At 61.3% G+C, this 24747-nt stretch overlaps 1 protein-coding gene across 1 annotated transcript in view; it reads right to left on the bottom strand.

Annotated features, from left to right (window-relative positions):
* BCR (BCR activator of RhoGEF and GTPase) overlaps positions 1-22899 on the bottom strand; it is a gene marked incomplete at its 5' end in the record, with an annotated part of 72434 nt that extends 49535 nt beyond the window's left edge. The window contains one exon of the mRNA XM_081113951.1: positions 21633-22899. Coding sequence (XP_080970077.1) covers positions 21633-22899 — 1267 coding nt within the window. The remainder of the gene's footprint in view (positions 1-21632) is intronic.
* Positions 22900-24747: the final 1848 nt, after the last annotated feature.

Below are 24747 nucleotides of genomic sequence, written 5' to 3'. Positions count from 1 at the left end.
GCTAATTCCACCCTCCGTTCGAGGGCTGGGCCCCAGGGCAGCCTGGTCCTGCCGCCTCCCACTCGGATTCCCAGCTGGGTGATATGCGGGAGGCATACCCTCGGAACCTCCGCTGGCACCTGGGGATGACGGGACCCAGTTGTTTTGAGACTGACTGTGACGGACCTACTGCTTGCTCCTGGCGCACAGTAGGTCCAGAAAGTGGTAGCCACCAATAGCCAGGGGCACCGGTTAGCCTGTGTCTCTAGGCTGTAACAACCCGCATCTTTGAATATTTTCTGAAAGGCTCTATTTTATTTAATTTTTGTTTTGTTTGTTAATCCTCACCTGAGGATATTATTCCATTTATTTTTAGAGAGAGTAGAAGAGAGAGTGAGAGACAGAAACATCGATGTGAGAGAAACACATCGATTGGTTGCCTCCTGCACACGCCCCGGCCAAGACCCGGGCTGGGAAGGAGCCTGCGACCGAGGTATGTGCCCTTGACCGGAATCGGACCTGGCAGGCCGACGCTCTATCCACTGAGCAACACTGGCCAGGGCTATCCGACTTTATTTATTTATTTATTTAGTTAATAAATATATTTTATTGATTTTTTACAGAGAGGAAGGAAGAGGGCTAGATTGTTAAAAACATCAATGAGAGAGAAACTTCGACCAGCTGCCTCCTGCACACCCCCCACTGGGGATGTGCCCGCAACCAAGGTACATGCCCTTGACCAGAATCGAACCCGGGACCCCCTTCAGTCCACAGGCTGACGCTCTAGCCACTGAGCCAAACCGGTCAGGGCTATCCGACATTTTTTTAAAAGACAATCGATGGGGATGGAGAGCAGGTCACCAGCTGCAGGAGGCGAGGAGGGTTGTGTGATTACAAAGAGGGTTTTCTCGGAGTGATGGAGTATTAATTGCATCCTGACTACGACGGTGGCTCCAAAAGAAACACGTTAAAACTCACAGAACTGCCCTCCCAGCCCGAGAAGTCAGTTTTACGGCGTGACGATGTTAAAAATAAAGAAATACCGTTTAAAAAATGAACAACAAAATGAAATGAAAGAGCGACTCTGGGCCTTGGGGGAAGACTGTGTCTGAAGGGAAAGCGCCCGGCAGCCGGGCGGACGCGCTGAGCGGCCTCCGGTGCCTCCAACAGCACAGGCTCCGGGAGGAAGTGAATCACCGTGGAGCCCAGGGAGGAGGCCTGCGTGGCTGCTGCCGGTGCCCGCCCCGCCCCGCCCCGCCCCGCCCCGCCCCGCGGAGGGTCCTCCCCCTTCAGCGGGGCCTCCGGGGCCTGAGGACGGAGCAGGATGTGGGCCAGGGAGCGTGCCAGGCTGGTTGGGGAGTTTGTGTGTGTCGGTTTCTACCCGCCTATTTCCAGAGGATCGGAGGCAGGCGGCCTCCAGAAACAGAGCAGGGTAAAAGCAAGCACCGAGAATGTGCGGGGTGTGTGACCGCATTCACATGCCAACGGACCACGCTGTGGCCCCCACACGCCCTGGTGGCAAAGGCCGGAAAAGGGGGCGAGCCTGGGATGAGCGCTGCTGTCGGTTGCGTGGGGGAGGTGGGGCGCAGGACCACGGGGCACTGTGGACTCCGGAGGTCCGTGATCCGCCCCCCGACCCAGCCGCCCCACCTTGCTGGCGCATGCTGCGATGCATGATGGCAAGAATGGCCTGCTAACCAGAGGTCAAAGGTGAGCAGCACAGTCTGGGTCATCTCAGCCTCCTCCAGACCCACAGCGGTTTCCCCCAAATCCAGGTCCTGGACAGCTCCCAGCACAGGCTGGGCAGGAGGGCATCAGGCCGAGCCCTCAGACTCCCGGGTGGGCGGGCAGGGGAGCCTGGGGTCTGGGCCCTGCAGTCCGGCCTCTGGCCTCGCACACGCCCTCCACCTGGCCTGCTCAGCCCACTGCCGGAGGGATGTGAGGGGCAGGGAGGGGTCCACCGAGCGAGCGGGCCGGGGTGCATGGAGAGGAAATCCCAAAATAATCACAATTGCGCTCCTCTGGGCCCGGGTGACGACTCGGCGTTGGGGTTTCTATGGAAACGCAAGAGGGGAACCAGCCCAGGAAAGCCCGACACCGAACCGGTTCGTTTACAAGGACACACAGCCCTGGCCGGTGTGGCTCAGTGGATAGAGCCTCGGCCTGCGGACTGAAGGGTCCCGGGTTCGATTCCAGCCCAGGGCACACACCCAGGTTGCAGGCTCAGTCCCCAGGAGGGGGCGTGCAGGAGGCAGCCGAGCCATGATTCTCTCTCATCACTGATGTTTCTCTCTCTCCCTCTCCCTTCCTCTCTGAAATGGACACACACATGGGGGGGGGGGGATGATGGGGTGACCGCAGTACTGCTCAGGGCAGGCTCGGCCGCCTCCCACTGGGGCACGCCCTCCCTGAAGCTGCCCAGTGAGCTGCCCCTGATGCCAGGCCTGCTCGCCAGGTCTCCGAGGCTGTCCCCATGGCTTGTGGCTGGGAGGACCAGAGACGTCAGTGAGAACGCGGGACTCCAGCCCCCTCCGGCCCCAGGCCTCCCAAGGGCTGCCGTGCCAGGTGTGGGAGGGCGTCTCCAGGTGGGTGGAGGCATTGCAGGGGGCAGCGGGTGGGGGGTGGGCTCTCCTTCACGCCTCTGCCCTCCCCTGGGAGAAGGGGGCTCCTCACTCACAAGGTCACTCAGAGGGGACTCTGACCCACCCAGGGCGCACGCGGAAGCTGAGCTTTATTTTTTTATTTTGATTTTTTAAAAAACATATTCTTTTTAAAAAAATATATTTTTACTGACTTCAGAGAGGAAGGGAGAGGGAGAGAGAGAGAGAAACATTGATAGTGAGAGAGATTCATTGATTGGCTGCCTCCTCCACGCCCCCTACTGGGGATCGAGCCTGCAACCTGGGCCTGCGCCCTTGACGGGAATCAAACCCGGGACCCTTCAGTCCGCAGGCCAACGCTCTATCCACTGAGCCACACTGGCCATGGCCGGAAGCTGAGCTTTAGAAGAAATGGTGTCCACGCTGTGTCCCACCCAGACCGCCAGGCAGGGCAGCGGCCACTTCCCCCTGGACCACAGTGACACGGGCAGGTGTGCACAGTCTACACGCACAGTCAAGCACAGAAATGCCCGTCTGAAAACCCAGCTCTGAGAGCCCAGGGACCAGAGGGGTGGCGGGCAGCAGGAGCGACTGCGGCGGGGCAGCCACAGAAGGCGCCCGGGACCGGCGCCACGCCCGGCTTCCTGTTGTGGCCTCGGGGCCTGCGTGTGCCGCTCCGCCACCCGCTTCCTTTAACCGCGTGGAAGGGAGAGATAACCCGGCCCCGGCCGGCGGCCAAGATAAGGCACCTCCTGTCGCTCCCCTTGACGGGCACCCCAGGCACCAGCCTGCAGCCCCGGGAAAGGCAGGAAGGGGCGGCTCCCGGAGGCAGGGCTGAGGCAGGCTTTGCTGGGGGGAAGGAGGGATGGGCGGAGGGGAAGGGCCAGCCCCGCCTGGAGGAGGCCGCAGCCCTGGCCGCTCTGTGCGGGAGGGAGGCTGGGGGAGAACCACGGGCCGTTGGGGTCGGGCCACAGAACCTGCGATCTCGTGGCCGGTGTCACACCCCCACTGTGCGCTGGGAGGGCGGAGCCATGGCGGGCTCCTCACCAGCTGGGATCTGGGGGTTCGTGGACCCCGTCCACCTGGCCGCTCCTTGGGCCCGCCTCCCAGCGCCATCGGGGCCCTGCCAGTGCTCTCACTTCGTCTCAGGGCACGCGCGGGGGCCGCCTGATGGTGTATACTCGTTGCTTCTTCACTTTCTCTCCTCGCCCTGGATTATTTTTAAAAGACTAGGTTTCCTGTTTTCACCGTCTGGCTGGCCGGCCCCGTCCGTCCGTCCGTCATCGCGGCCATTAGGGCAGCGGCCGGGCTGGCGCGGACTGGCACGCTGCAGGCCTCCGGGCTCCGTGGTAACGAGGGATTAGCCGCCCCGCGCCCCGCACCAGCTGGCCGCTCAGTAAACACCACTTCCTCCCACGCTGGGCCGGGCTCTGACCTCTCCCACGGGCAAGGGGCCTCTTAATGAAGCGAGGAAGCAGGCGATTCATCCCGGCTGCTGACAGCCCCCTACCCTCCGCGCGGGATCATTCCAGGACAGAGAAAACAGCCCTCCCAGCAGGTGCCTGGCCTGGCCTCCGCTCCGCGCCCCTCCCCTCCCCTCCCCGCTCTGGCTCTGAACCAGCCGCGGGGCCTGGCCACTAGCCAGCTGCCCGGGCCGAGAGGATCAAGGGCCACCACATCTGCCCGTTACTGTGGCCCGAGTGGGCAGCGTGCTCTCAGGTAGTTCCAGCCATCACTGCCCAGGCTGACGGGCAGCGGGGCTGGCTGCCGAGGCCTCACCTCTGCCCCAGGACAGCACAGCCTTCCTCACCGTCACCCCCCAAACCAGGAGGTCTCAGGCCCCACGGAGGGGTACAGTAGGGGAGGGGGAGTGCCACCAGCTTCCTCTGCCTTACACGCTGGGGATCTCACAAATCTCACCCGATGGCCCTGGCCAGTGTGGCTCAATGGATAGAGCGTCGGCCTGCGGACTGAAGGGACCCGAGTTCGATTCCCGGTCAGGGCACATGCCTAGGTTGCGGCTCCATCCCCAGTAGGGGGTGTGCAGAAGGCAGAGGATCCATGACTCTCTCATTATTGATGTTTCTATCTCTCTCCCTCTCCCTTCCTCTCTGAAATCAATAAAAATATATTTTTAAAAAATCCTGTCCAAAGAAGAGCTCTGCAGTTGTTAAGGAAAAAGCTGACACCCAGTGGGTCCGGGGAGGAAACTCAGATTCTGGGTACCCCGTGCACCAGGCACTGTCCCAGTCCCCTCTCAAGAATCCTCACGTGGCCTCGGGGAGGGCGAGCGGGGGGGAGGGGACAGCAGCTCTGAGGCTGACCAGCAGCAAGAGCTGACCTAGAAGGGGAAGTGTTGGGGGGATGTGGGGAGCTGGAGGGACTGAGAGAAAAAGAAAAAAAGAGAGAGAAAAACTCATGGACACAGACAAGTGTGGGAATTGCCAGAGGGAGGAGGGGGTGAGGGGAGACGGAGGAGGTAGAGGGGGGATAAATGGTGATGGGAGACTTGAGTTGGGGTGAACACACAATAGAGGGTTACAGGTGATGTGCTGTGGGATTGGGCACCTGAAAGCTCTCATTTTGTTAACTAATGTCATTGCAATAAATTCAGTAAAAGGGGAAACATTTTTATCATTGATGTTTCTGTAGATGAGAGAGAACCATGGATCGGCTGCCTCCTGCGCGCCCCACACAGGGGATGGAGCCCGCAACCCAGGCCTGTGCCCTGAACAGGAATCGAATGGTGACGTCCTGGTTCATAGGTCGGTGCTCTAACCACTGATCCACACCAGCCGGGCAGGACCCAGTGTTTCTCCACAAGGCGGACTCAGGGCCCTGGGCCTCAGCTCTTCCTTCTGCAGCATCTAGGCATCGAGGCCTCTCCTGTCCCAGCCGATGGCCCTGCTCACACCCACAGCCCTGTCCAGGGCCCCAGCCTTCGAGGGAACGCCCTTCCTCGTCCTCACCACCATCCCGTGCGTCGGCAGAGCACCGTTTCCGAGTATTTATTTATTTAACGTTTTATTTTGAAACACTTTCAAACGCACAGAAAGCTTGGAGGAAGAGTACAAAGAGCCATCTGTTTAGGGGAACAGGATTGACCTAAAAAAGGAAGCCGGAGGAAGAGGCAGACAGACCGCGTGCCCGGCGACATCCACCGGACAGGACGGCCCCGTCCCTGGCCACGAGGGTCCACACAGGCCCCTCGTCCTGCACGTGGTCAGCCCTCGCCGGCTGGGCCCACGGCTGCCTCAGGGAGGGGGCTGACCAGCACCCCCAAGAGCCTGGGTCCATCCACGCTCAGCCAAGACACCCTCTGTAGCGAGAGGCCCAAAGGTGCCCACCGCAAGTCCCGCTCTGCTACCTAAGTTTCACTGTCACCCGGCCGGCGTGGCTCCGTGGCTGAGTGTCGACCTATGAACCAGGAGGTCACGTTCAATTCCTGGTCAGGGCACAGGCCCGGGTTGCGGGCTCCATCCCCAGTGTGGGGCGTGCAGGAGGCGGCTGATCCATGATTCTCTCTCATCATGGATATTTTTTTCTCTCTCTTTCCCTCTCCCTTCCTCTCTCAAATCAATAAAAATATATTTTAAAAAACAATAATTTTCATGGTTGCCATTTGATAATTACATAATGTAACCCCACGGCCCCTTTCTACTGCGGGATGTTTCGTTTGCTTCCAGTTTTCCACGGCTGCGAACAGAATGAATAGCTTCATATAATAACACCAAACGGGAAAAAGAGAGGGGAAAAAAAGTCCTATTTCCGTAGGAAAACACCCCAGGGTGGGGTTACTGGGTCTGAGCTTATAAACACACGAATGCTTCTTAAAACCGTGTAGACACCGAGGATTTAAAGAGAAAGGCGCCCTCGAACCACGATGGAAAAGGGGTGAGGAGTGACCTGGGCTTTGCGGAGTCACAGGCGCCCCCCCACCCCCACATCGACGCTGGTGCCACCGACACGGATCGGGCCCCGGCTCCAACGGCAGAGCCCGGAGCACCGGCCCAGGAGCACCCACCGCTTCCTCCGACCCCTCGGGGGAAAGCGGGAGGTTGGGCACCAGGCCTTGCTCGGCTGGATTTCGTAATCTCCAGCCCGGCCAGATTTCCTGAATGTGGCAAAACGAAAGGGAGTCGGGTTGTTCTAGAAAATGACCCAGGTTTCCAGGAAAGGTGCAATGCCTTAGAGTCTCCATGAGTCACCACTGACCCCCCACCCCCACCCCCGACTCACCGATCCCATCTCCCTCTTCCCCGTCCCCAGCCCCGGAAGGCAGGCTCCCACTGGTCCCCGACCTGCTAAGTGGGGTGCAGAGCCGCGGTCCCATCCCAGGGCCGGCCGGACACTCGGCCGTGTGGTCTGCAGGAGGGCTCAACCTCCCCCCACTTCCATCCCCCCAGGGAAGCCAAGTGTCCAAACCAAGCAGGTACTTGTCCTACCTTGACTCCGGTTTCATCACTGACCTGCCTGGAAGGGAGAGGGGGGGCGGGGGGCAGCTGGAATCCCATGGAAGCACTCCCCCGTCTCCCCAGAACCTCACTGGAGGCTCACCAAGTCCCGGGAGCGGCTGACTCAAGTTCCCCTGGCAGAGAAGGTGGCTGGAGGCGGAGGTGGGACTCGCAGCCAGAGATGGATGATGGCCCTTTCCAAGATCTGCAGCCCCAGTACCAGCAGCCCGCTCCAGCCCGGAGGGCGGCGCTCTGGTTACTACAAGAGAAGGGCTGCCCTCCGCCCTCTGCCTTCTGCCCTGTCCCGTCCACAGGGCTGAGTGGCACCCTGAGTGCTCGGGCACGAGGGGCCCAGTTGTAAGAGGTCAAGAGGAAAAGCATGACACCCCACTCACAGCAGCAGCATTTACAGGAGCCAAAGGTGGAAACAGCCCCTGTCCATGGACGGATGAATGGGTTAAAAAAAAAAAAAAAAAGGGTGCTATAGCCTGGCCGGCGTGGCTCAGTGGTTGAGCATTGACCTACGAACCAAGAGGTCACGGTTCGACTCCCAGCCAGGGCACAGGCCCGGGATGCAGGCTTGATCCCCGGTGGGGGGGTGTGCAGAAGGCAGCCAATCGATGGTTCTCTCATCATTGATGTTTCTCTCCCTCTCTCTTTCTTTCTCTCTGAAATCAATAAAAATATATAATTTTAAAAGGTGGTATATTAAAAAAAAGGTGGTATATTCATACAGTGGAATATTATTCAGCTTTAGAAAGGAAGGCAATTCTGACACATGTTCGAACATGGATGAACCTTAAAGATTTTATACCAGCCCTAGCTGGTTTGGCTCAGTGGATAGAGCATTGGCCTGCGGACTGAAGGGTCCCAGGTTCGATTCCAGTCGAGGGCACATGCCTGGGTTTCGGGCTTGATCGCCAATTGGGGGGCGTGCAGGAGGCAGCCGATCAACGATTCTCTCTCATCATTGGTGTTTCTATCTCTCTCTCCCTCTCCTTTTCTCTCTGAAATCAATAAAAATATATTAAAAAAAAAAAAAGATTTTATACTAAATGAAAGAAGCCAGGCACAAGAGGACAAGTACTGTAGGATTTTACTACATGAGGCACCTCGCGCAGAGACGGAAAGGAGAAAGCTGGCTGCGGGGCTGGGGGGAGGGAGGACGGGAAGCTGCTGTTTACTGGGGACGGAGGTTCCCTTTGGGAAGATGAAAGGTCCTGGCGATGGACGGTGGTGATGCTTGCTCAACACTGTGACTACACTCCATGCCAATGAGCTGTGCCCACTTACAAATTCTTTCACAATTTACAAAGCAAAGGGGCAAAAGCAAAGGTCTGTGACAGGCCCAAAGCCTCGCTTTACCCCCCTCCCACTGCAGGTCTGGACAGCAAACACTCACAAACACAGGCTGTGGCCTAGAGTCCCCCCACTTCCCCCACATCCACCCCAACAAAGAGCTGGTGGCTCCCGGCCAGGCCAAGCCCTCCTGAGAGAAGAGCAGGCACCGATCCATCCCCAGGCAGGACCTCCCTACGGATTCCTCGGCCACCAACCCCCCCTGTACACCCCCCCAAGAGAACACCCCCCCCAATGAGACAGAGGAAACGCACGTGGGTCCCTCAGAGCCGCGTGGAGGCTGTGAGCAGCCCGGGTGGGGTGGGGAGGCGCAGCTACGGGGGTTCCCTTCTCACTGTGTCATGTACTAAAGTGTCATCCAAAATGTCACTGAAACAGAAGGGCTCTGTTCCGAAAACAAAACAAAACAAAACCAGTTGGAAAAAAAAAAAAAAATCCCTGCTTGGAAATTGACGCGCTGGGCTTTTCCAACCCTGATGGAAAAGGCAGCTTTCAACTGCCCTCTCCGCCGCTTAAAAAAAAAACCACACACACACACACACACACACACACCAAAAAAACTCAACCCTCCGCACCCAAACCGCCAGCCAGCGGTGCCGCAGCCACCCTCTGCCGCTGTCTGTCCTGACAGCGCCACGGAGGGTAACGCGTGTCACTGGGGCGAGGCCCGCCGGGCGGTAAGGCTTTCTCCGCACCGGCCTCTCACTGGGCAACGCCGCAAGTCCCTGGTAGATGACTCCTACGGGCGATTTCTAGTCTCCAGATGAGGAAACAGCGTCCTCCATCAATTCTAAGGCATGCATTTTTATTTTTCTTTTTTAATGTACTTTTATCAATTTCAGGGAGGAAGAGAGAGGGGGAGAGAGACAGAAACATCCGTGATGAGAGAGAATCATGGATCGGCTGCCTCCTGCACGCCCCATGCTGGGATTGGAGCCCGCAACCCGGGCCTGTGCCCTGACCGGGAATCGAACCGTGACCTCCTGGTTCATGCGATGGCTCACCCACTGAGCCACGCTGGCTGGGCACTGTTGGCACTTGATCATGGCCTTCTAGCCTTCAAAACAGTGAGAAATAAAATTATCTATGTATACAAAAAGCCAGCAACCATAACGCCCTGAGGACAGGAATGACCGATCGCTATGATGCCCACTGTGGCCAGCAAACCGGCTCCATCGGGGGGTGGGGCTGGCCAGCCAACCTCCCGCCGTCTCCTCCTCCTGACAGGCCCGGGCCCGGATCCGTCCAGAATTGGGGCTGGGCTGGCCGGCCCCCACCAGTGCATGAATTCGTGCACTGGGCCTCTAGTGTTATTTATAAGCCAGCTGGTCTGTGGCATTCTGGCTTAGCAGCCCAAATGGACTGAGGCGAATGGCGGGATGGACACACAGCTGGAAGAGGGCTGGGCGGGTGGGTGGGCGATGGGTGGAGAGATCAGGCAGGGCTGCCGCCTTCTCGGGCACATCTGCCCCTGGGAACAGGTGAGGAGAGAGCTCCCTCTGTTCTCTCATGGTGGAGGGTGGTGGTGTTTTTTCAGAGCTGTGGTCAATTAATGACCATTCTTTAAAACTTTTCATACCCAGCCGGGTGGGTTGAGCTTTGACCCAGGAACCAGGAGGTCGCAGGTTTGATTCCGGGTCAGGGCACAGGCCTGGGTTGCGGGTTCCATCCCCAGTAGGGGGCGTGCAGGAGGCAGCCGGTCCATGATTCTCTCTCATCACTGATGCTTCTATCTCCCTCTCCCTTCCTCTCTGAAATCAATAAAAATATATTTAAAAAACAAATAAAAATAAAACCTTTCGTGATGGAAAATTTCAAACACATACACAAATAGAGAACAGAGTCATGAGTACCCAGGCCCTGTCACCCAACTCCAGTGACGGTTCCCCTGCGACCAGCCTCGTTTCAGGGGATCGACAATCACCCCTGGGAGCAGCGGGGGCACCTCCCACCCGGAGTGAGTTCCTGGAGGGAAGCACCCTCGGGGAGAGAGAAGACCGACCCTTCCTGCCGCACAGGTTCCAGGAGCCGTCACGTGACGCCCGAACACGGATGTGAGCCGCCCACACACGGCTCGGCCACCTCACTTCATCATCACCAGGAATCCGGGGCGGCACCCTGCCGAACGGGGGCCGTGGGGCCCACAGGCCAAATCCAGCCTGTCGCTACCTGCTTCCATGTGACCGTGGACCTGAGGATGGTTTTAATCGATCGCATGTGAGACGGTCCTAGAAGCACCTGTCCAACAGCCTGGATTTCGCCTCTCGGCCACAAAACCCTAAATGAGTTACTATCTGGCCCTTTAAGGAAAGGTCCGCCAAGCCCAATACTGCAGAACAAAGAGCAGAGGCTCGAGTGACCGCCTCTGGTTGGACGCCAGAGCCTGCCACGGACGGACGCTCCCCCCCCCCCAGCTCCTGCTCTGAGCATCGCGAGGCCGGCACCTCCGCTCCCCGCCTCCCCACGGTGCAGTGGGGCGCAGATCCTGGGATCCCGTTACAAAGCGTGAAGCCAACGTTCCAGGAAAGGGGGTGGGGGGGTTTCTCTCCTGCAAGACCACAAGAGCAGGAGCACAGGACCACTCTGGGGGGGGGGGCGGGGGGGAGTCAACGCACACAGCAAGCCGAGCCCCCAGATGGAAAGACAGTTCTGAAGGAGCCCGGCCGGTGGGGCTCAGCGGTCGAGCGTCGACCTATGAGCCAGGAGGTCACGGGTCGATTCCCGGTCAGGACACAGGCCCAGGTTGCCGGCTCGATTCCCAGCGTGGGGCGTGCAGGAGGCAGCCAGTCCATGATTCTCTCTCATCACTGATGTTTCTCTCTCTCCCTCTCCCTTCCTCTCTGAAATCAATAAAAATCTATTTAAAGAAAAGAAAGTTCTGGAGGAAACGCAGACCTGCACTGGGGCACCCTCACCCGCAGGACTGCAGCTGGTCAGCACGGACTCCTTCCTGTCCTCGCGCCGTCCAGACAGACCAACCCACCCCCGGGGCCGGCCAGCTGGGCACCAGGGCAGTCCCCGCTCGGGCTGGCACTGGGCATGCCCGGAGAGCTCCCACTGCAGGACGCGAGCCTCGGCCTCTGACCCCGGGGGGTCCTCTGCGATGAAGGGACACGATGGCCCCCGGGTACCAACGTCCCTCCAACACGGCGGCGCCGGATGCACGCAGCCAGCACCGCGCACGCGAGCCGCGCTCCTGTCAGCGCTGCAGCCTCAGCCCGGCACTCCTGACCACGCAGGGCTGTCCGCTGGCTGGGCACCAGCTGGCACTCCCAGGCCTCCCCCTGCCAACCACCTGCCTGGACACCGTCACCTCCGCCCTGGCAGACGCCTCCCTGCTGCCCGGGCTCTGCATGTCAGCACTCGGTCCGGGGCACACCTGCGCAGCTCCCGAGCGCCCGTGCCAGCCCCAGGGCTGATCCGAGGCCCCGAGGGGTTAGCTGACCACCATCTCTGGCTAGTGGGGCAGGCGAGGAAGATGACAGACCAACCAGCGCCACCCGTGCACGCAGAGCCAAATCCACCCCCGGCCCGCCGGCACCGCGGGCAGCCAGACCCATCAGGGTCTTACGCCGAGATTGCACCGGGACGCTTGCCAATGAGGTTTTCCAGGTAATTTCCTGGGAACGCAGGATGACATAATTAAATTCGGAATCACAAAACTAAAGGGGGCTGAAAAGATGCTGCTCCTGTGTGTGTGGCTTCCTCCGTTACAGGTGGGAATCCCAGGCCCAGGGCGTCCACGCGATTTGCCTTAGCACCCGAGCGGGAGCCGGCCGCAGAGCTAGGACGGGCAACTCCAGGCAAGGAAAGGAAAAGGGGGCGCCCAGCTCTCTAAATCCACGACTCGGGGACGGCTAAGCCTCCTGGGCAGCGGGCTCTCAGCCGCAGTAAGTCCTAAAGCCATCCGATCGCTGCCCGCGGCAGTGGGAGACACCTGGTCAGTGTCAGAGACACGGCCACCTCTCTCCTCTCCTCCCCTAGCCCCTGACACCACCTGCCCTCCCTCCAAGGGCAGCCTTGCTGTGCCCGCCCTCCCCTCCGGCCCGCACAGCCGCACACCCGGCCCGCTGCACGTGCTCAGGCCCAGGGAGGTGCTGAGCTGATGAACCCAGCAGCACCCGGGGCCTGGCCGGGCTTTTACCAGCTTCTCTCCCTTCTGTAAATTCCCTTTTCCACCTCAGCGTTCAGGGCCCTCGGAGCTTCCCTCCGAGCCAGGCAGGGACTCCAGGGGCCAGAATTAACTGGACACTGCCGTCCAGCAACCGAACGCACAAAGCCAAGATGCTTTTCAGCTGCAGTTACAAGCGGTCCAGAGCAGCAGGACGCTAGCAAGCTTCGTGATATAAACAAGGGGTCGGGGGGCTCTCTCCCTACCCAGCACCGCAGCACTGACCACGGGCGGTCAGGTGACCGGCAACCTCAGGGATCTTCCCAAATCAGAGGCCGGACCTGTGTGGCCCCACTCGGGGCCTCCCCTGTTTCTGGAAGCATCAAGGAATCAGAAGGTACGGTGGGGCCCAGCCAGTGTGGGTCAGCGGTTGAGCGTGGAGCTATGAACCGGGAGGTCACGGTTCGATTCCTGGTCAGGGCACAGGCCCGGGTGGCGGGCTCGATCCCCAGTAGGGGGCGTGCAGGAGACAACCGGTCAGTGATGCTCTTACATCATGGATGTTTTTATATCTCTCTCTCCCTCTCCATTCTTCTCTGAAATCAATTTTTAAAAAAAACCATTAAGAAAAACCCGTGTTCACGGAATGTAATGAATCTACTGAATTGTGCACTTACAACGTGGTCAATATAAGCAACGGGCTGTTGCTGAGCCTTAGGAAGGAAGAACATCTGACACGCCATGCCCCGGGCGAATCGCGAGAGCATGACGCTGCGTGAACGAAGGCAGTAACGCGGCACGATTCCTCTGATACGTGAGGTGCCCGGAATAGACGAATTCATAGAGACAGAAAGGAGAATGGTGGTTGCCAAGGGCTGGGGGCAGGGAGGGACGGAGATTTACTGCTTCATGGACATGGCTTCAGTTCTGCAAGACGAAGAGAGTTCTGGAGATGGATTGGGGGGGAAGAAGGGGAGACCAGCTTCTGCTAACAGCCTGAACGGGCTGAGAAGGGGGTCATGGAGCCCCGGCTGGGAACACAGGCCTGGCTGACACTTTGCGGCCTCGGCAGATGCTAAGCGGACGACCCAGCTGTGCCAGGCCCAGGCTGCTGACCCACGGAGCCTGGGAGATTTAAACACATAGACAGTCAGGGAGGGGGCCCCCCGCCTTCATTCTCTGCCAGCCAAGCACCCCCATTCCCACAACCACTCTGCTGACAATCTTCGGGCTCAGTGGCACGGAGCAGAGAAAAGGTATGTGTCGTTGTCCCCCCCCCCCCCCTCCCAGCCCAGGCACTTCCAGGGACACCAGACAAGACTTGGGCTCCTAATGTCACGTGCTGTCCTGCTGACCCAGAGGCAGCCGTCAGATGAGAACCCCCAGGCCTCTCCCAATCGAATCACAGACCAGCCCAGCATTAAAAGCACCCTCAGCCCAGGCCAGTGTGGTTGAGTGAATGGCGCGTTGGCCTGCGTCCGAAGGGTCCCGGGTTCGATTCCGGTCCAGGGCACGTACCTCGGTTGCAGGCTTCTCCACAGCCCGGGCCCTGGTCGGGGCACGTGCAGGAGGCAGCCAATCAATGTGTTTTTCTCACATCGATGTTTCCCTTTGTCTCTCTCTCTCTCTCTTCCACTCTCTCTAAAAATCAATGGGAAAATATCCTCAGGTGAGGATTAAAAAAATAATAAAAATAATTTAAAAAACACACACACATACCTCAAAGCTTCAAAACAAAATAGCTCTAAAAGGGAACAGCCAAGGACAGTCCCTGGGCCTCACCCACTGCCCCAGGCCGGTCTGTGCGCCCCGGAGCCTGAGCACGGGAGGGCGTGGGTGTGCGAGCTGGCACCGCGAGGCCTGCAGGCCCCAGGATGTCCCCACCAGCAGGTCCCGCCTCGGCCTTTGATGTCCAAGGTGTCATTACCAGGCAGGCCCGGTCACGTCGCGTCTGGAGATTCCAAAACACCAGTGACCTCCTTCTCCAGGAATGACTGATTCATTCACACACTCCAGGGAGCTCCGTGCTTCGAGGGCCAGGGAGACGGGAGAGGACAAGAAACACCCGCTTTCCATCCTCCTCCTGCGCGTGTCCCCCGCGCTCCTGGGGCGACTCGGCGGGGCCCTCTGGTTCTGTCCATCTGTCAATTGCACCCCAACAGCTGACTGACAGCTTGTACCTGCGAATTAGAGGGCAGGCCCCTTGCTGGGGACCTGGCCGCCCAGCCCAGCCCAGCCCAGCAGTGGCCACTCCCCCAAGAAAGTCGGGCGCTTCCTGAGCAGTTAGAACAAGTGCCTCTCCCAGATGCCAGTGGGGCAGCTCTCGGCCCATTCACCTCCCCGACTTCCTTGCCGGTTTCTGGAACCCGACACCGCAGGCTTCCCAGGGCTGGGACCAGTCTCCCACTCCTCACACCCCCTTTCTGGAGCCCCACACACCTCTTTCGTGTGTTTGTTGTTGTTGCTTTAATCCTCATCCAAGGATATATTTTCCCATTGACTTTTAGAGAGTGGAAGAGAGAGGGAAAGACAGAGGAACAGGGCTGTGAGAGAAGCACATCGATGGGTTGCCTCCTGTACGAGCCCCGAGCAGGGCCCGGGCCGGGGAGGAGCCTACAACCGAGGTGTGTGCCCTTGACCGGAATCGAACCGGGACCCTTCGGTCTGCAGGCGGACGCTCTACCCACTGAGCCACACCGGCCAGGGCCCACACACCTCTTCGGAGAGCCTCCTCCAGCGCTTCCTGGGGCCTCGCTCGCCCGTCCACAGAGAAGCGTCTGCCGCAGGGACTCAGGCCGTCTGGCCGCGGGAGCCACGCCACAGGAGAGGAAACCAGACTATGTTTACAATCACAACCCAGAGCCTTTCGGGCTAAACTAACAGCCGCCCACCAGCTGCTTCGGGGTGAGGACGGGCCCTCCGACTGCCCCACGGCAAGACGCCGGTCACGGGGCCTCCTTCCCTGGCACCCACCAGCCCACCCAAGTGCATGGCAGTCTCAGATCTCACACCGCTCCCCCCACTCCGCGGGGCCCCGGAGCCGGGCTCCGCACCCGACGCCCCATCGCCATGGGGCTCACTCACCACTGCGCTCCTCTCCGCCCCTCTGGCCCCCGTCTCCAGCTGTGGGGACCTCACTCCTACGGCCACCCTTCCAACCCCTCACCCACCCCCTCCCTTTGTGCCAGCCACACGGCGGACCTCCCTGTCCCCTCTCAGACCTTCTCTGGGGCCCCCACCCCCTGCTTTCTGGCCTAACCACCGCCACCTTCGCCCCCCCCCCCAATCGTTTGCCCACTCACTCACCTCCCAACCCCCCCAGGTCCCAGGGTGAGCCATGCCAACGCCCCTGAAGCACAGCCACATGTCCACAGGCCCTTGTGACCAGACCCCTGCAAATCCTCGTCCCCCTGGCCGCTGTTCAGTAGTGAGCTGGCTACTCCCCTGCTGGGGCTGCCCACCTCCCTCTATGACCCACAATCACTGGCGTCACCGCCGTGGAGTGCCACGTGGGCCATTCACCCCCAGGGACCCTGTCCCCTGGGTCACCTCCTAGGGCGTGGCCCCAGATGCCCTTGGCTGATGGACCTTCACACCAGATGAAGTAACTGGCTTTCACTGGGGGCCACACCATGCAGAAAAATGCATGCTGTACCTTTAAGATGTAAGAATCCCACTGGGCGCAGGAGGACACACTGTGAGAGGGACCGAGGGGCACGAAGGCCACAGCAGACTCCTCCCCCCGCTGGAGCCCCGACCAGACACGCCCTGAGCCGAGTGGGTGAATCTACTGAATTATGCATCTGCCCTTTAAACTCTCTTGCTAAGTCGTGTTCAACCAACTGACTTGAGATGCCCAAGGGGGCTGCTCTGAGAGACCAGAACCCCCAGACCACCCACTCTGTGTACCCCCACTCCCACAGGCCTCCCCAGGCGGGGGTGTCCCCGCAGCTGGCAATTCCATCCCTGCACAAGGCCGCACGCTGGCTACTGAGCACCCCCAGACCACCCACTCTGTGTACCCCCACTCCCACAGGCCTCCCCAGGCGGGGGTGTCCCCGCAGCTGGCAATTCCATCCCTGCACAAGGCCGCACGCTGGCTACTGAGAACCCCCAGACCACCCACTCTGTGTACCCCCACTCCCACAGGCCTCCCCACGCGGGGGTGTCCCCGCAGCTGGCAATCCCATCCCTGCACAAGGCCGCACGCTACTGAGCAAGCCCAGATCTTACACTTCAGCGACCCTTCCTGGGCCGGGTGGCTATATGCCGCGTCCAAGTGGTGGCTTCTAGAACGTTCGCCTTGTGACGTGCTAGGTTATACGCACGCATGTTACATGTATGCAATATGCAGAAAACCTCCTCCCGTCCTACTGGCTCACCAGCTGACCCCAGCGGCACTGTGCACACGGGAGCCTCAGGCACGAAAGGGAAGGGGTCTTCAAACGCTCTCCAGCCACCAGAGAGGCACTGAGCCAGGGGTCCCCTCGGGCTGTCCGTCCCTGGCCCCGCAGGGCAGGCCTGTCCTCTCCTTCCAGTGCCCCCTCGGCCAGCTCCTGGCACATGGAGCCGGCTCCATCCCAGCAGCCCCTGGTCAGCGGCCTGGCTCCCCGGGGCCAGGAGCCGGACGCTCTGTACAAGAGGCTGGCCTCCTCTGCCACACCTTCCCTGCCAGGAACCGTCCCTCTGTCCCTCTGCATCTCCCACAACCTGCGCACAGGTGGGCGGGGCAGCAGGCACCGACCACCCCCCCCCCCTCAACTCTTGACTGTTAGACGGAAAAAGGTGGGTGGAGGGCAGTGCCCTTCCAGCAAGCCTGTCCTCCGGGGTTCCTCCCCCCTCTCCCCCCACCCCCACTCGCTGCAGAAGTCTCAGCAAAGGGCCCCGGGGTGGCGGGGGGTTAGGAAACCCCTTTCTCTGGCAGATTTGCAAAATAAGAGACACAACATCCCTGCACGGCTGGCACTCTGCGCCTGCCCGAAGGCAAGGCCAGCAGATTCCTATCAGAGCACTCAGGGCTACGGCTGTCTCCCCACCAGACGGAAAATGACCTGCTAGGAGGCCTGTCTCATGCTGCTCAGCGCCATGACTGTCCGACACAGCAGGTTCCCGTGCGCGTGCAAAACAACTGACGGGGTCCCCTCCACTTCTAGGGGGAGGGTCGCTCTGTGTCCACTCTCATGAGACGGGCCTCCCCCACCCCCGGTCTGCAGAGAGAGGCCGGCCCCAGCCCCTCCGCTGGCCGCCTGACCTGGGCGGGTTATTTTAGGGCTATGTGTTTGCCCCACACCCCCTCGGACCCAACCAGCCGATGGCATATAATTATGATAATGATCTTGCTCCGGCCACTTCACGACACAGGTGGGGGGGGGGGTATGTTGCAATCTCCGGGCCCCAGACCCCAGCAGGTGCACCTATGAACCCGCCTGTCCGTGTCCTTGGGCCCCAGCCACCACCCTGTCCACGGTCATGGTGCAAGGCCGCAGAGGTGAGCGCTCGGATCCAAGGTACGAATTACAGGCCTCAGTCTGAGGATTCGAGGTGCTCTCTCAGGCTCAGCAGGGAAGCCCCAGCCTCAGCAAAGAAGGAAAAATGAATCTCCAGCTCATCCCTGCTGGAGCACCTGCATCCTTGGCCCCCCAAAATCCACTGCCGCTTCTTAGATGGGGTAGGAGGGGCTGAGCAAACGGAAGCCTCAGAGATGGGGTCTCATTCCGTCTCTGACTCACAAACACAGCACCGGAGACACAGACAGACCCACGCGGGCTCGGTCACCACGGTCACATCCAACACGGCTAAGGGCCTCGAGTGCGGCGCGTCCTGGGCGCCCCTGAGGCAGCACAGACTCTGCCCGTATCCTTAGGGCCTCACACCCCGAAGAAAGAAGTCCGACACACACAGGACTCGCGGGAAACGACCGCAGAGGTAGTGAGAGGAAGACACACGGGAGGGGAGACGCCAGAACACGACCAAGGTCTTTCGTCTCCCACAACCTGCGCACAGGTGAGCTGGGCAGCAGGCGCCCACCTGTTCGGGGACTCCGAGGGCCCCCGAACATGAAGGGGGTGGGAGTGGGGGTGGAAGGGAGAGAGAGAAACGTCAATGAGGCGAGAATCATGGATCGGCTGCCTCCTGCACGCCCCGCACTGGGGATCGAGATCGCCGCAACCCGGGCCTGTGACCTCCTGGTGCATAGGTCGACGCTCAGCCGCGGAGCCACGCCGGCGGCCCAGCTCCTTTAATGAGAGGTTCTGGAATGCTTCCTTCTGCTCCCAAAACAAGACCGTCATCCTTGCCGAGCCAGGACACCTTGTAAAATGGGACCTAGACTTCGTTCCCACCCTGCTGATGACCTCAGTGCTGGGGGCCTGCGCCCGGGCTGCCTGCTGTGCCTCTGTGGGGGGGAGGGGGAGTCTGCACTCAACCCAGAGCGACCACAGGCTCTGGTCTAAGGAGACGCGGATGGAGCCGGCGCGAGGCCTGGGGGGCCTCTTCCTGCCCCGCGGTTACTCACTCTCGCTGGCCACTGGTCCCTTCAATCACCAGCCCAGAGAAAAACAGAGCAGCCACCGTTCCGGTGACCACACAGCACCAGCACCCAAAGGGCAAAGTGAGCTGCTGGACACACGTGAAAGCACAGGGCAGCACCCTGCATACGTGCACGAGCGCCCACGAAGACACAGGAGGGGCCCCCATCTCATAACGACACGTGGAACAGGGCTGGGTGTTCGCGTTAAGAATTCCTCAGGCTGCCCTGGCCGGGTGGCCCCGTTGGTCACAGCGTCGTCCCCATGCGCCAAGTTTGGGGGTTCGATCTCAGATCGGGGCACATTTGAGAACCAACCAATGAATGCAGAAATAAGTGCAACGGCAAATCGATGTTTCTCTCTCTCTCTCAAATCAATAATTTTTTTAAAATAAAAAAAAGAGAGAATTCCCCAGACTTTAATAGGACGAAAATAGGAGAGGTCCCGGGGTCCACGGGCCTCTCTCAGGACAGGGCTTGCCACTCCCCCGAGGGGAAGTGAAAGGACAGGGACGGAGTGAGGGGGAGACAGGTGCAGTTGGTAAGACGCTTCCCAGTTCCCAGGGCGCCAGAAGCTGTGACGAGGAGGAAGGAACCCTCCAGTGGGTGCTGGGTGTCCGGCTCTGACTAAGGCTCCCCAGGAGATCCCCAATGAGCCAGGGGACCCCAGCCTTCAAAATGCACATGTGGGTGCAACTTGGGGACCTGGTGCCAGACCCAGGGGCACCAGTTACTGGGTGCTTCCACTTCCACGCGGCGCCAAGAGTCAAACCACAGAAGCAGAAAGCTGAGGCCGTGAGGGGGGGGGGGCCTCAGGGAGCCGCTATGGGTGGGTGCAGACCTTCAGTTTTGCAAGAGCAAGAGCATCCTGGAGGTGGGCCGTGGTGACCGCAGCGCAACAGCATGAAGGCACTTAACTGCACTGCACTGGCCCTGAGTCCCGCACCCCCGGCCCTGGGGCCAGTTCCAGCTGGCTCGCTCGGTCCACAGCTGGCCAGGCAGGGCTGGGACCCCGTGGCCGCAGGGCAATCCTCCAGACCCCAGACGAGCTGATGTGCCTACAAAGCAGGTTTCTAGATGCCACAGCCTTCCACCCCCCACGAAGGGCTCCAGGGACGCAGCGGGCGCTGGTGGGAGCCAGGCCACAGCTACACCAGCTGCCAATGGCAAACCATCAGCTGGATGCACCTGAAACAAACAGGGCGGAGTGCGGATCCCAAAAAGGCGGCTCCCGGAGCCAAAAATAGCCTCACTTATTTCAAGAGGATTCTGACCAATGAAGCACATACGACTCCATCAGCAAAAAAAAAAAAAGAGGAAAATCAATGAAGTGGAAAACCAGTTCAGTCCAGCAGGGACTAGACTCCAGGAGACTCCCCACCGGCTCACACCCACCCACCCTTCTCCTTACCCCCAATTACAAACTGGCTCAAACCCAGCCCCATCACCCCAATGGTGTTTGTACACAGTCCAGAAGTGGCAGACACAATCGCATCGATTTAATCTTGGGGTCAGGGCCAGACCGTGCACTGGGAGCCTAAATTAAGCACCGGTGAGCACTGGTTTTCGGGGCGCCCAGGAGGCAGGAGCCCAATGAGGGATCGGCAACTGGAGCCGGGGGTGAGCTGCACGGAGGAGCCGGGGAGTGAGTAATGACGGGTGAAGTCTCCCACCAGAGCCGGGCAGATCGGAACGGGTGTGGCTCTCCACCCCCCACGCCCACCCCCTTGATGTTCGGGGGCCCACTGAGTCAGAACTACCTGTCACCTCACTTCCTCCTAATTTGCATCTTCACCTGCTGTGACTTGACTTGGGCTGCCGGGTTGCTAGCCAGCGAACCCGACACTTCCGTGGCCTGGGAGCGGCTAGCACTTCTTGGGTTCCCCAATCGTGTCATATAACTCTCCCAAGATGGGAACTGGGGGGATGCCCAACACACAGATCAATCCCGGATTAAAGCATCTGACCTACACGGCGCAGAAGAAACCCTCTTTATAGGACCCCCAGCGCCTAGGGCAGCGGTTCTCAACCTGTGGGTCGCGACCCCTTGGGGAGTCCAACGACCCTTTCACAGGGGTCGCCTAAGACCATCGGAAAACACATATACAATCACATATTGTTTTTGTGGTGAATCACAATGCTTTAATGATGTTCAATTTGTAACCATGACATTGGGGTTCATCACAGCATAAGCAACTGTATTAAAGGGTCGTGGCATTAGGAAGGTTGAGAACCACTGGCCTAGGGGAAGATGACGACCGCCCAGAGCATCCTGGGACCAACCCACCAACAGCACACACTGCAGAACCCAGGGAACTAGCCGTCCACCATCCCACCCCCACCCCCCCAATCCTCCCACCCCAACCCCATTCCAAACACTGGGAACCTGCCCTGAGGAGGAAGGCGGGATGGTCTGTCCAGGCGCAGGACCGGCAGGAACCCTTCCTGTCCACAGCAGTACGGGACCTTCATGCCAACAGCACCTCCCTAGCCTCGCCCAGGACATCACCCCCCTTTTTCTAGCCCCTCCTGTCCTGCAGGCGCCATCGTTCCTAGCCAGGGGGCAGGGGTCTGCGCCCACCTCGGCCGGCGGAGGTACCCACCTGCATCTCCGGGGAAGGTGCTGTCCCCATCACTGGGCCAGATCTGCCCCGTCTTGCGGACTCCCACGATGGTGGCCTCCGACACCACGACCGGGCCCTGCCGGTGCCGCTTGGGGCACTGCGGCGTCGGGGGGCTGCTGCTGTCGAAGGACTGCTGCGAGTTCTGCGAGGGCGAGCGGCTCTTGTCGCGGAACAGGCGGTAGGTGGTGGGGCTCGGGGACACGCGGCTGGACTGGCCGGAGGAGAAGTCCTCCTCGCTCGAGGTGAGGTTCTCGTTGGAGCTGCAGTCCGGGGTGTAGCCGCCGCCGCTGTCCTCGAAGCTCCGAGGGGAGTAGGAGCGGCGGGGCCAGGTCAGGCGCTTCTCCTGCTCCGAGGTGCTCTGGCTGCGCAGGAGGGGGGCCTTGCCCTCGCCCTCCCCCATCATGCCCCCCACGTAGATGCTCTGGTAGGGCTGGTGCTCCAGGGGCGGCCAGGGGGGCCTGCCGCCGCCGTTGGTGTGGATCAGGTTGTCCTTGAGGAAGCGGGGGTTCAGCTCGGCGTCCTCGTAGTCGCCGTCCAGGCCGCAGGTGCCCTCGGAGGGGCGCCCCCGGTGCGCGCCCGCGCCCGCGCCCAGCTGGGACTTCTTGCGCTCCATCTGCATGGCCTGGCTGCCCAGCGAGCTGATGCGCTCCGACACCTCTTTGTCGTTGACCTTCACCAGGCCGCGCTCGTGGTGGAACTCGACGTTCACGTAGAAGGGCTTGTCGGCGTCGGCCGCCCCGGGCTGGCCCGGGCCCTTGCGGATCCTCTCGAAGTTGGACCGCAGCGCCGCCACGCTGGTGGGGGGCCCCCGGTCGTCCCGGTCGGCGGCAGGAGCGGCGGCCCCGGGCCGGCGGGCGGCCGCGGGCCGGGCCTGGCTCGGGGACCCCTCTCCGTCCGGCCGGGCCTCGGGCTCGTCCGCGGGCGGCGGGTCGGCGTCGTCGGCGGGCGCGGGCGGCGCGCGCGGGGCGGGCGCGCGGGGCTCGGCGGCGCCGTCGGGGGGCTGCGCCGCGCGCCGGAAGCCCCAGCGCTGCCGGTCGTAGCTCTTCTTCTCCTTGGCCAGCAGCGTCTGCAGGTAGATCATGCGGAAGCGCTCCTGGTTCACCGCCTGCTCCAGGCGCCGGATGGAGGCCTTGCAGCGCTCCAGCTCCTGCTCGATGTCGCCCACCGAGCGCAGCTCCATGCGCGGCGGCTCCGAGTCCGGGAACTGCGCCTTCCACGCCTCGGCGAAGCCCACCGGGTCCACCATGGCGCGGCCGCTCTCACCTGCGCCGCCCGGCTGCGCGCGGGGCCCGGCTCAGCGGCGGCGCGGCGGCCTCGCCAGGCCCGGCCCGGGGCGCCCGGCGACCCCCATGGCCCCGCGCGGCGGCGGCGGCGCGCAAACAATGCCCGCCCCCTCCCGGCGGCAGGTGAGGCGGGCGCTCCGCTCCCCGGGAGGCGCGGGGCGGGGCGGGGCGCCCGGGGGTGGGGGGACGGGCGCGCGCGGGCGGGGGGGTGGGGGGGTGCGGGCTGCGCGCTCGGCTATTGTGTGCGGGGCGGCTCCGCGCGGGGCGGGACCGAGCTGCGTCCGCGGGGCCGGGAGCCGCTAGTCCGTGGCGGCCGCCCGCGCGCTCCTCTCCGCCCGCCGCCGCCGCCGGCACCCGCTGCCACCGCCTCCCGGCGCTGCGCTCCCGGCCGCTCCGGCCGCACTCCGCCCGGCCCGCACTCGGCGCCGCAGGAAGGGGAGGGCCGGGGGGCGGTGGCAGCGGCGGCTGACGGAGCCGGGCGGGCCTCTTAAAGGGGCCGCGCCGAGGCGCCCGGGGCGGGGCGGGAGAGGGTGGGGGCCCGGAGGCCTCTCCCACCGCGAGCCGCTGCCCTCCTGGTCCCCGCGCTGGGCTGGAAGCCGGCCCCGCGGCGAACCCCGCGTCCAGCCCAGAGGCCCCCCTGCACCCCTGGGCGGGCGCACCTGGACCCTCACTTCCCAGGCTCCGGGCCACTCATCCGCCTTAGGGTGGAGCTGGGGAGGGTCACTCAGCCAGGCCGGAGGGGCCAGGCTGGGCTGCCAATGCCAGCAGCCCCTGGGTGCCAGGCTGGGGTGGGTGATGAAGCAACAGCTGCCAAACAGGATCCTCGCAGAGATAACCAACAGGAATTTCTCCCCCAGGCCGCTCAACACCCACATCTCCCTTCCCTTGGTCCTGTTCCAGATGCGTGTCTCCCCCCCCCCCCCACTCCCCGCCCCCATCTCTCCTGAGCTCCAGAGGCCAGCGTAGTGTCCCCCGAATTGCCTGACTCAACTCGGCTTCCTCTAAGCCAGCGGTTCTCAACCTGTGGGTCGCGACCCCTTTGGGGGTCGAACGACCCTTTCACAGGGGTCGCCTGAGACCATCCTGCATATCAGATATTTACATGACGATTCATCACAGTAGCAACATGACAGTTAGGAGGTAGCCACGACAATAATTTTATGGCTGGGTCACAGCATGAGGAACTGTATTGAAAGGGCCAGAAGGTTGAGAACCACCGCTAAGCCTTAGACTCTGAGGGGTGCGGCCTCCACTGTGACCGGCGGGGCCGCGGACAGGACAGCCCAGGCGAGCAGTGAACCCGCACCTTTTCTCCTGCCCCAGGGATGCCAGGGATCTCACACCACACGCGGCAGAGAGCAGAGGGTAGGGAGCCCGAGGGGGCAAAGGAAAACGCCCTAAACCAGCCTGCCGGGCGAGGGGGAAGGAAACAGGATTGGTCAACCCGAGAACAGGGCGTGAGTCCTGGGCGTTGGCATGAGAACAAGGACGATGCCTCCCACGCTGCTGTCCCTGCGTGGATGTGAGGGGTTATCTTTATTATTATTGTTGTTGTTTTTATTGATTTTTAGGGGGAGAGGAAGGGAGAGGGACAGAGAGATAGAAACATCAATGAGAGAGGAACATCAATTGTCTGCCTCCACTGGGGATGGAGCCCGCAACCCCGGGCATGTGCCCAGATCAGGAATCGAACCGACGACCTCCTGGCTCCTGGGCCCCCGCTCAACCGCTGAGCCACCCCGGCCGGGCTGTGAGGGGTTCTCTCGCCTTCCCCCCAGTTCCAGGGCCACCCAGGTGAGATACCCTGATGT

The sequence above is a fragment of the Myotis nattereri genome (genome assembly GCF_964212035.1).
Source record: "Myotis nattereri genome assembly, chromosome: 19".
In the NCBI taxonomy this organism is placed as follows: Eukaryota; Metazoa; Chordata; class Mammalia; order Chiroptera; family Vespertilionidae; genus Myotis; species Myotis nattereri.
Note: the sequence above shows the minus strand (reverse complement) of the source record. Positions and strands in the feature narration are given on the sequence as shown.